The sequence below is a fragment of the Lethenteron reissneri genome, chromosome 2, assembly GCF_015708825.2.
Source record: "Lethenteron reissneri isolate LAM-NWPU_2019-01 chromosome 2, ASM1570882v1, whole genome shotgun sequence".
Classification (NCBI taxonomy): domain Eukaryota; kingdom Metazoa; phylum Chordata; class Hyperoartia; order Petromyzontiformes; family Petromyzontidae; genus Lethenteron; species Lethenteron reissneri.
Genome location: NC_083780.1, coordinates 13,853,162 through 13,864,939, shown reverse-complemented (window position 1 = coordinate 13,864,939; position 11,778 = coordinate 13,853,162). Strand labels below are relative to the sequence as shown.

Sequence of the window (11,778 nt, the reverse complement as noted above, 5' to 3'; positions counted from 1 at the left end):
GTTTTTGGGGGGGGACAGAGCGTTATGACGTCATATTCGAGGGGGGTCTGACTTTTTGTGACGCCGTGTGACGTCATTTATGGACGGCCCTTAAAGGCTGCTGGAAAGACAATAAATAGGCAGATGGTCTAAAACAAACTTTATTTGTAAGGTGGATTGACATCGCTCGTTGTGTGAGAGGTGGCGACGGCTACGAGAAGCCTTCCTCCTGCAGTGGATTGACCATGCCTGATGATGATGATGATGAGACACAGAAATTAATTCTGGTTACGTTTGCTTTGAACCATAATGATCCACACCAATGCAGCATAAGTTTGGACGTAAGATTGCTTTCTGATGACGAACACGTTACCCACATACTCTTAGGTTTTTTCGGTAAAGTCACGCAAAAAAAAAACCTAAGAGTATGAATCCTTGCAGTCACGAAAGCTTCAAATCTAGAAAACGTTACCCACAATGCAGCATTCTGCGCCTCCAATTCTGATCCCACCGCGTTCCGCCACCCCTATAGCCCCCACCACCCCTACACACCCCTCGCCATCCGACCCCCTCCCGGATCATTTGCATGTGAATGGAAATCGCCCTAGCGGAGTCAGCAGATTCTATGGCCAAGGGCGAGGGGAGGTGTTAGGGAGGGGGAGGGAGGGGGGGGTAGAGGTGAGGGTGGAAGAGGGGAGGTGGAGTAAGGGGAGAGAAGTATGGGGTAGGGGGGAGGGCGGAAAGGAGGAGGGAGAGCGTTAAGGTGAGGATGGAGGGGGAGCGTGGAGGAGGAGGAGGAGGAGGGGGTTGTAGAGTGGGAGAGGAGTGAAAGAGAGGTGTGTGGAGGGGAGAGGAGAGAGGGTGGAGGAGAGGGGAGGGAGTTCAGGTGAGTGGCGGGATGGTGAGGAACGGTTGCCCCCGATTCAAGAGCCGAATGGCTCACAGGGCGAAACCAAATAAATGAAACTGAAAATGAAACTGAAAGGGGAACGGGGGTCCGGGTTATGGGGGGGGGGGGTTAGAGAGTTATGGTGAAGTGGGGGGAGGGGCAGGTGTGGTGAGGTGTGGTGAGGTGTGGTGAGGTGTGGTGAGGGAGTGGTGTGGTGAGGAAGCCCGCGGTTAAGTAAGGACTATGGGAGAGCAGCGGTAGAATAACGGGAGGTAATCGGGTGATGTGGGAGCGGGGAGTTGGCTGTGAGCGCCCCACGTGCTCCGCCTTGCGGAGAAGGCGAGGACTGACGCCGAGTGCGTCACGTGGGTCGTGCCGAGTCACGTGGGTCGTAGCGAGCACGTGGCACGCGCAGTGCTCGGGTGAGTGAGTGATGAGGAGTAAAGTTATATCAGATGCGCGGCCACCAGCGCCACAGCGATACACGCACCAATCTAAACTTGAAGTTTTCGTGACTGCAGGGATCCATACGATTTGGTTCTTTCGGTAAAGTCACGACGTTTCGATTGCAAAAACATTTTCTTGCTGTGGTTTTCACACCTGATGGTGATGATGATTGCTTGTGTTGCAATCGAAACGTCGTGATTTAATTTATTTTTTACCTACGTGACTTTACCGAAAGAACCAAAGAGTATATACGTACCACCATCACCGCTACCAGCACCATCACCAGCACGACCACTAATTACATCACCAATAACAGCACCACCATCACCAGCACGACCACCAATCGCCTACAACAGCAGCACCACTAGCAGCAGCATCACCATTACCATCACCAGTACCACTACCTGCACTTTAACAGACTGTAGGGGCAAGGGCTGTTAGCGATCACCTACGAAAGTGGCGATGTTTCCACACCGCCACCAGGTACTCGTGTGAGGCTGAGCTGACCTCGGGGAGGCCCAGGACCGGTTCAGATAATTATCTTAATTATAATTAATCGTCACTGATGTTGACCGTGGAGGGGAATCAAACTCGGGTCGCCGCGTTCGTAGTGCAGCGCGCTAACCGCTACACAAAAGATTTGACACCAGGACCAAAGATACCACCACCATCGCCATCGCCACCATCACGAGCACCATCTTCACTATCACGCACCAGCACCGCCTCTGCTATCACCACCACCGTCATCATCACCGCGCGCGTTTAGTTTTTTTATTAGATTTCTTTTTTATTGGAAACAGATTCAGCCGCTCTCGTGATGTGCGTCACCTCAGGGGGTTCATAATGGCCACGTCGCAGCCACTTGTCCAACACCTCCGTCTTAGAAGGATGAAGGTGCCGTAGGCAGGAATTAAGAACACCTGGGATTAACAATGAACCCTACGATTAATTAATTATATAAGGGTGCCCTAGTCTGGCCCTATGAACTCACGGGTATCAATAATTGACCCGAATAATCTTTAAAAGTGCCTTAGCCTGGATCTAAGAGCCGCAGACATTTAAAATGAATCCTAATAGTCCTAAAGTATGTAAGTTTAAACCTCCCGTTGATCACGTGACTTCTGCGTGGCCACGCCCACTCTGGATCCCTCCCCTCTCGCTGCTGCCCCCTACGAAAACAGACGCCGCTCGGTGCGGCTCACCACTGCTTTTCCCTCTCATCCCTCTCCTCTCATCATCACCCTGTCATCATCATCACCCTCTCATCATCATCATCACCCTATCATCATCTTCGCCCTATCATCATTACCCTCTCATCATCACCCTCTCATCATCATCTTCACCCTCTCATCATCATCATCATCACCCTATCATCATTACCCTCTCGTTATCATCATCACCCTGTCATCATTACCCTATCATCATCATCACCCTATCATCATCACCCTCTCGTTGTCATCATCATCAGCCTCTCATCATCCCCCAACAACACGGCCCGATCTCATTCTCCTCCTCCCTCTCCTCTTTGCCTGCCGCTCACCTTGAGCCACGCCCTCCTCATCGTCCCTCCCGGCATGCCCTTCCCTCTCCCCTTCTTCCCTCTCCCCTTCTTCCCTCTCCCCTTTCCTCTCCCCTTCCCTCTCCCCTCCCCTCTCCCCTTCCTCGCCACGCATTATATCTAGTCATACCCCGATTTACGTCACTCCCCCTTCTACGTCGTTTCGCAAACACGTCGTCACTTCAATCTGAATACCGCTGCCTCATCTGCGTCGCCTCAACCCCACACTTACGTCGCTGACGGCATCGTCCGACCTTTCTCGTTATCCGTCGCCTTTCAGCCCTCGCCTCCACCTACCCTGTACACTAACACATACATTTACCGTGCTGTAGAGCACAGTATATTATTTACGTACGGTATTTTGTTGATTTTTGTTTCTAGTTTATTGTATTTTATTGTACCCTGTAGAATTTGTATTCAAGTTTACGGCTGTACGCTGGTGTTCAGTTCAGTATTTGTTTTGTAATTTAACGTAACTTTGTGGGTACGTCTGGGACAGTGTTGCTCACTAACTTTAAGAAGGGGCACTTTCGCCAGATAAGACATCACCAGTTGTGCGAGGGCCGTCACACAATGTGAAGCCGTTGGTGGTTTTTGACATAGCTCGATGATGATGGGGGGGGGAGGGTGTTTTCACTTGTTGTGTTTTGTCGGGATGCCGCACGTCAGGGGCCGCCAGTGGCCCAAGTGCCTCTTGCAGTGAAGGTCACCACTCTAGGATGAAGACGCGAACACACAGCGCGTCACCGTACCCTCCGCTGTCTGTGTTTAGCGCTCGTTGAACAAACATGGCTTCGATTTACGTTGATCGTCGTCGCATCTTTCTGGAACGTAACCCCCCCCCCCCCCGCTGTAACCGGGGTATTATGCCCGTATGTATAATATCAGTGGTCGTGCGCCACAGGTACAATGGGCTGTGATGATCCATACAGCATTGAGCTACGTGACCCTACCGTACCACGTGATATAGCAGATGGGATCTACGTATGTGTGTCCTGTATATGTTGGACTTCTTTCGCACCGCACGTAGCCAACCGCGGCTAATCTTACGCGTGAAGGACTCCAACCAATCACAGACAGCAAGAACCAGGAAGCTACCGTGAAAAGAACTCGTAAAATCAGAGAACGTGTCACTAATTCCGTCCGATCACAAAACAACGCTAAGCAGGAAGCTACTTCGCATCCGTAAACGACAAGAAAACACCAACACAACTGGCAGGGGAAAAAAACATTAAACCACACACACACACGGGTGTGTAGCGCTGCATGTGTAGAAGTTCTCAGCCTTATCCAGACCACCCGCTCTAAATAACTGAATGTGTGGCCATATTATACATTTTGGGGTTTGAACCACCGACTCAAAAAAGTGGTTGAAAATGTTGGCATCCTAACAACAGTTCAAGTTCAAAGTTCAAAGTTCATTTATTAGGTAAAGCCCTGTGAGCCATTCGGCTCTTGAATCGGGTGCAACCGCAACAACAATAGATAGATTCTGGCTTGAAGCCAAGCAGGGCCAGGGGCGGAGCTAATGACGCGTTCATTGCGTGTGACGTCAGTCGGTGCATTGTGAGGACAGCGTCATGTAATCTACGCGCCCCTCGAATCGGTTCATTGCGTGTAACGTTGGTTGCACAGCTGGACTCGGACAGAAGTAAAACAAACTGGTAGCCACCTCTTATCTTCGCACCTGATTGGTTCAAAAGTGACGACGTCACATTTATGCCTCCTCTGTCCAAGACCGAAACAGGAGGTGGATTTCTCCACAACTCTGGCTGTCACCTGATGAGGCTGGTTGTAATTACCGGCGAAACGTCACCGTACTCGAATGGTAAATGTTGTTGTGGGTTTACTCTCCAACACACAACCGGTGTGCCGAACTAGTAACGAATTGGCATGTTTTGTTTAGGTGACAAACCTTTCTAATTGGCTGTATCGGGTGTTGGTGAGTTTAACGACATATTTATATTTACGCGATCTAACCCAAAAACCTCTATTATGCAGAACGACAAAATTGCCACACTCAGTTCTTTTGAAGCTGGTGGTCTGGATAAGGCTGAGAGCCGTTGTCCATGCAATGCTGCTTCACACCACAGGAGACGCTGGTGCGAGCAGTCGCTGTTGAGAGCAGATCGAATTCTCAGTTTTGGAAAACGTCAAATCACTCGATTTGCACTCACACACGATGAGGTCCATTCAAACGACAGCCAACTCTCGATTATCCGCGATCCGATTATTTTTCCAGTTTATTGAATAATGGCTGGGTAGGGAGTCAACGGAGTATGTCTACACGCGTGAGCTGTTTAGATATTATGAGTATAAGCTGCTCCTCACTCGTCCAGGGTCCGTACGTGTGTGCGTGGCTGCACGTCGGCAAGTAAAACGGGGTCCGGTGCTTTGAGCATCAATGACAGCAGACGTCCACCAGCTTCCCCGTGTTCGCACCAGCGCCCCGTGTGGTCGTAAACACGTGGTCCTAGCCTCATTTACGTACGGTGTGAATTGTCCACGGTTATTTTTTAAATCCGGACCTCTGTCTCCCCCATGACCCCCCCCCCCTCTCTCTCTCTCCCAATTACCCCGGATAACCGAGAGTCGGCTTTGCACTCGATGGTTGAAGTAGGAGATGGACACGGGTGAAGCGAAGGACGAGAGAGAGACGAGGTGCAAATAGACAGTACAATTCATTCTCTAGCATCATATTCATAATGAACGTTTTTTGGTTAGATCGCGTTATCTATAAATGTGTCGCAACCCTCCACCACCAGACATGGCCAATCAGCAAAAATGTGTCACGTCGTTCTCAAACATTGTAAATGTTGTGGTTTCACGCTTCAACACACCGGTGGGCTAAAGCAGTGAACTATTTGTCTTTTGTCAACGTGACACTTTTTTGCTGATTGTCCGTGTCGGGTGATGGAGGATTACGACACATTTATAAATAACGCGATCTAACCCAAAACGGTTATTATGAATAATATTGGTCGCGAAAGCCTGCTACGTGTTTAACGAATTCTCTAGCACTCCACGCTCGCTGGCGACGGGCCTTGTGTGTGTCGCCCCATGCCCGTTCCGCACTTGTTCCGCGCTCGTTCCGTTCCCTCTGCGTTCCATTCTCGTTCTGTTCACACGAGTGGTTTGTCGTCGCGGGTCGAGTCGTCATCGACTCCGTCCTGGAACGCGCGGCGATCGAACCTGCACACCCGGCCGGCCGGCCGGCATCCATCACATCAGTGTGATTATGAATATTATGATTGTGATGATTATGCTGATTGTGGAGATTATGATAATTATGTTCATTGTGGTGGTTATGATGATTACGATGATTGTGGTGATTACGATTATGATGGATGGAGTGATTATGATAGTTATGACAATTCCGCGTGTGTACCCTGCAGGAAGGCCTCATTGAGTCTCAAGACTTTTTTTCAGGAGTCTACTGCCAAGTGGTTCGTAGCAGGGTGCGATGTTACTGCTGCTGCGTGAGATTCCAATTGAGTAATTTGCAACGTGATTTTTCGGAGCTGGGATGTTTAATTGGCCACGACCAGTTCAGCATTTTTTAATTTGCAATGGGAGGAAACCGGAAAATCACGGAGGAAATGCATGCAGAACAGAGAGCATACAAACTCCACTCGCTCTCTCTTACACATACACTGCAGAACAGGGGGAGAACACACACATTCCACACAGAGAAAGGCGCCCCAGTCAGGAATCGAACCGAGGTGCCTTCCTGCTGAGTGGCTTGAGTGTTATCACTTCGCTGCCACGGCCACTGCAGCCCGTGACGAGTGGCAGCACCTACTCTTGTGCACCCCACGCAGCGTCACGCAACATCAGCTTCGGACACCACCACCGTCTTGAACTGTTACAGCCTCACGTCGGTTCTCTGCTATCGCCCCTCGGTGTGGAACTCCGTTTGCACCTCCGCAACATCAAATGCACTCTTGACCTTTAAGTTTTAAGAAACGTCTAACATCTGTTTGGGTCAGGCTTTTCGAGCAGCCCTGAAGCTTGGCTCGGCGCCTCTGAGTTATTGATGTGTCTGCAAAATTTGGCGCGTTATAAATGTCATGATTATTATTATTAGCACCACACGTTCACTCTACGCCAGTGTGCTTTGTTGCAAGGCCCGCGAGCCACTGGCGGTCCCTGGTGCCTTCTAGTGCGGCCCCTGGCGTGCAAACTCCACCCCAATCATCATCACCGTGCTGCTGTCACAAACCCCCAAGGGTTTCAAATGTGTGGCGGCCCTCACACTGATGATGTCTTGTGATTGAAGAACACTGCTGTCTACACGCGCGCGGGCGTGTGTGCAATCATCAATGTCGAGTTCTATCTCGCATCGTATTGATTCGATGAGAACGAAGCTTGAGTATGAAGTGTCGTTGCCAATTACATAACAAACAAAAACAAACCCTGCCACATTTGTCAGAAGGCTGCCAAAAACTTGAGAAGACAAAAACAGCTCTAAAAGGACTATTTTAACAGCAACTTTCTGATGAGATATACCACGTCTGGCAGGGCTTTCGTTAGCAACAGTTGTGTTTTAGTCACATCGACGCGTAAGGAAAATATTGCGTCCTAAACCCTCCGATTTAACAGAATCGCCACACGAGCGAACGTGCGCCTGAAGCAATCCGAACACATTCGCGCACGCGGCAGCTCGACAAGTTTGTCCGCGTCGGGTGGAGGGAGGTTACACGACACAACAATGTAACGACCCGCCCGCCAAACCACCCCCTCCCCTTCCAACCCCCCCTCCCCTGGCCTCACCTGGCCCGTCTCAGCGCCGCCTGTGCGCGTCCCAGGTGAATGGCGCGCAGGCGGTGGAGAGGCGCCGTGCCCCTCGCCGCCATCCCGGCCAGCTGAGACTCCTCCGCGTGAGCGCCGATGCGCCCCAGACGCCGCGCGCCCACGGCCACCACCAGCAGCACGAGCAGCAGCGCAGAGCCGCCCGCGGCGGCTGCCAGGGGGAGCACTCGGGCCTGCAGCTCCAAGGGGACCGCGTCGTCGATCCGCGGCTGCTTCTGTTGCCGGGACTCGGGGTCGAGCCCCTCGGCTCTGACAACCGAAGCGCTGGGGGAGCGCTCGCGTGGGAGAGCACGAAGGGGGGTACCTGTGGGGGTGCGGGGTGGGTGTCAAGGGGTGGTGAGTGCATCTCTGTCAGGGTGGCGCGGTGCTGCCTGGCAGCGTGGAGCTCCCGGATTCGATTCCCGTCTCGGTGAGTATTTCTGTGTGGAGTCTCGTCCGCGTTCTCCGGGTTCCTCCCATAGCAAACACAAATATCAATCCCCCATACCGAGTATGTCTATTGGACTTCTTGAGCATCGTACGTAGCCGACCGTGCGGCGGAAGGGCAACAAACTAAAAACAAAAATCTGATCTAAAGAAATTCGTTTTACATCTAGAAATGTAACTGGTATTGGTCTAAAAACATTTTTTGTGAAAAAATAATCAGAAATGTCAGTGCTGGGGTGAGGAGGGCAAGAGAGCCCCGTTCCAGATCAACCTCTCCCCCCTCGCCTCGCGTTGCGTTCCACCTGGTAACGTACGGTGCGAAAGAAGTCCAACACACACCTCCGATTAGCACGGTTGGCTATGTACGGTGCGAAAGAAGTCCAACAACAAAGATAAAGATCCCCCGTATAGCCTTAACAGACTGTAGGGGCAAGTGCTGTTAGCGAGCACCTATGAAGGCCGGAACGGTACACGAGGGGGTGGGTGGCCAGCACCACGCCCGACCGCCTTTGTCTCCCTAGCGGCGATGTTTACACACCGCACCAGGTACTCATTTGAGGCTGAGTCGACCTAGGGGAGGCCCAGAACCGGTTCAGATAATCGTCACTGGTGTTTGCCGTGAGCGGGAATCGAACCCGGGTCGCCAAGTTCGTAGTGCAGCGCGCTAACCGCTACACTACCGCTCCCCACAACAACAACAACAAACGCACACACACACACATACACACACCACACATACACACACACATACACACACTCACACACACATACACACACACATACACTCCCACACACATACACACACCACATACACACACGCAGGTGAACTAAGATGGTTGCGGCTGTGGGGAAACGTGATTGGGACCTGGGCAGGAGGCGTCACGTGGCCGATGGTCGAGACTCAGAGCGGAGTGGCAACCACGGAACGGGGCCGAGAGGACCTCCACTGGGAGATGGAGCGGTGATGGAATCAGCTCATGGGGCGTAGAGCTTGGAGTGCAGGGAGCTATTTACTCGATATGGGGTGCAGGGTGCTATATATGGGTGCAGGGTGCTATATATGGGAGCTATATATGGGTGCAGGGTGCTATATATGGGTGCAGGGTGCTATATATGGGTGCAGGGTGCTATATATGGGTGCAGGGTTCTATATATGGGTGCAGGGTGCTATATATGGGATCTATATATGGGTGCAGGGTGCTATATATGGGTGCAGTGTGCTATATATGGGAGCTATATATGGGTGCAGGGTTCTATATATGGGTGCAGGGTGTCTATATATGGGAGCTATATAATGGGTGCAGGGTGCGATATATGGGTGCGGGGTGCTATATATGGGAGCTATATATGGGTGCAGGGTGCTATATATGGGTGGCAGGGTGCTATATATGGGTGCAGGTGCTAATATATGGGTGCAGGGTGCTATATATGGGAGCTATATATGGGTGCAGGGGTGCTATATATGGGTGCAGGGTGCTATATATGGGGTGCAGGTGCTAGTATATGGGTGCAGGGTGCTATATAATGGGAGCTATATATGGGTGCAGGGTGCTATATATGGGTGCAGGGTGCTATATATGGTGCAGGTGCTAGTATATGGGAGCTATATATGGTGCAGGTGCTAATAGGGGAGCTATATATGGGTGGCAGGGTGCTATATATGGGTGCAGGGTGCTATATATGGGTGCAGGGTGCTATATATGGGAGCTATATATGGGTGCAGGGTGCTATATATGGGTGCAGGGTGCTATATATGGGTGCAGGGTGCTATATATGGGATCTATATATGGGTGCAGGGTGCTATATATGGGTGCAGTGTGCTATATATGGGAGCTATATATGGGTGCAGGGTTCTATATATGGGTGCAGGGTGCTATATATGGGAGCTATATATGGGTGCAGGGTGCTATATATGGGTGCAGGGTGCTATATATGGGAGCTATATATGGGTGCAGGGTGCTATATATGGGTGCAGGGTGCTATATATGGGTGCAGGGTGCTATATATGGGTGCAGGGTGCTATATATGGGAGCTATATATGGGTGCAGGGTGCTATATATGGGTGCAGGGTGCTATATATGGGTGCAGGGTGCTATATATGGGTGCAGGGTGCTATATATGGGAGCTATATATGGGTGCAGGGTGCTATATATGGGTGCAGGGTGCTATATATGGGTGCAGGGTGCTATATATGGGAGCTATATATGGGTGCAGGGTGCTATATATGGGAGCTATATATGGGTGCAGGGTGCTATATATGGGTGCAGGGTGCTATATATGGGTGCAGGGTGCTATATATGGGAGCTATATATGGGTGCAGGGTGCTATATATGGGTGCAGGGTGCTATTATGGGTGCAGGTGCTATATATGGGAGCTATATATGGGTGCAGGGTGCTATATATGGTGCAGGGTGCTATATATGGGAGCTATATATGGGTGCAGGGTGCTATATATGGGTGCAGGGTGCTATATATGGGTGCAGGGTGCTATATATGGGAGCTATATATGGGTGTAGGGTGCTATATATGGGAGCTATATATGGGTGCAGGGTGCTATATATGGGTGCAGGGTGCTATATATGGGTGCAGGGTGCTATATATGGGAGCTATATGGATGCAGGGTGCTATATATGGGAGCTATATATGGGTGCAGGGTGCTATATATGGATGCAGGGTGCTATATATGGGTGCAGGGTGCTATATATGGGAGCTATATATGGGTGCAGGGTGCTATATATGGGTGCAGGGTGCTATATATGGGTGCAGGGTGCTATATATGGGAGCTATATATGGGTGCAGGGTGCTATATATGGGTGCAGGGTGCTCACGCGCTTCGCATCGTAGCCCAGCGAAGCCGGGAGCGCAGCGGCACACGAAGCCGCCGGCCGCGCCGGTGCAGGAGGCGCCGTTCCTGCAGGGCGCCACTCGGCAACCCGCCCCCTCCGCCCCCTCCTCCGCCTCCTCCCCCTCCTCCCCCCTTTCCTCCTTCTTCGCCTCCTTCGCCTCCCCCTCCTTCGCCCCCTCCCCCTCCTCCTCCCCCCCCTCCTTCGCCTCCCCCCTCCTCCTCCCCCTCCCCCTCCTCCCCCCTTTCCTCCTTCTTCGCCTCCTTCGCCTCCCCCTCCTTCGCCCCCTCCCCCTCCTCCTCCCCCTCCTCCTTCGCCTCCCCCTCCTCCTCCGCCCCCTCCCCCTCCTCCCCCCTTTCCTCCTTCTTCGCCTCCTTCGCCTCCCCCTTCTCAGCCCCCTCCTCCTTCTCCTCCTCCTCGGCGCAGTCGTGACCATGGAAACCGGGCGCGCACGCGCACACGAACAACCCCCCCCGCCGGGGGACACGGGGGCGGGCGGGGCGGTGGGGGAGGAGGAGGGGAGGGGGCGGGAGGAGGAGCGCTCGAGGGGAGGGAGCGGGACGGGGCGCGCGCGCGCTCTGGGTGGCTGGCTGGTGCCTGCGGATGTCGCTCCGTCTGCGCCTCCGTGTGCTCGTCCGCGTGCTCGTCCGGGTGTTGGTCCGGGTGTTGGTCCGGGTGTTGGTCCGGGCGCTGCGAGGCGGGGGGTGCCACGGGCGCGTGCGGCTGTCCCTTCAGGGGCTGTGCGTCCGGGTGTAGGGGCGGAGGCTGCGCATCCTCGGTGGGGTGTGCGTCGGGGTGTACGATGGGGCGCGCCTCTGGTTTGT

At 52.6% G+C, this 11,778-nt stretch overlaps 1 protein-coding gene across 1 annotated transcript in view; it reads right to left on the bottom strand.

Annotated features, from left to right (window-relative positions):
- Positions 1 to 3,736: 3,736 nt before the first annotated feature.
- Positions 3,737 to 11,778, bottom strand: part of LOC133341882 (uncharacterized) — an 18,086-nt gene continuing 10,044 nt past the window's right edge. Inside the window, exons 2-5 of the mRNA XM_061550696.1 lie at positions 11,552 to 11,719; positions 10,940 to 11,078; positions 7,647 to 7,989; positions 3,737 to 6,065 (exon numbers count right to left, since the gene is read on the bottom strand). Of these exons, the coding sequence (XP_061406680.1) occupies positions 5,996 to 6,065; positions 7,647 to 7,989; positions 10,940 to 11,078; positions 11,552 to 11,719 (720 nt within the window). The 3' untranslated portion in view covers positions 3,737 to 5,995. The remainder of the gene's footprint in view (positions 6,066 to 7,646; positions 7,990 to 10,939; positions 11,079 to 11,551; positions 11,720 to 11,778) is intronic.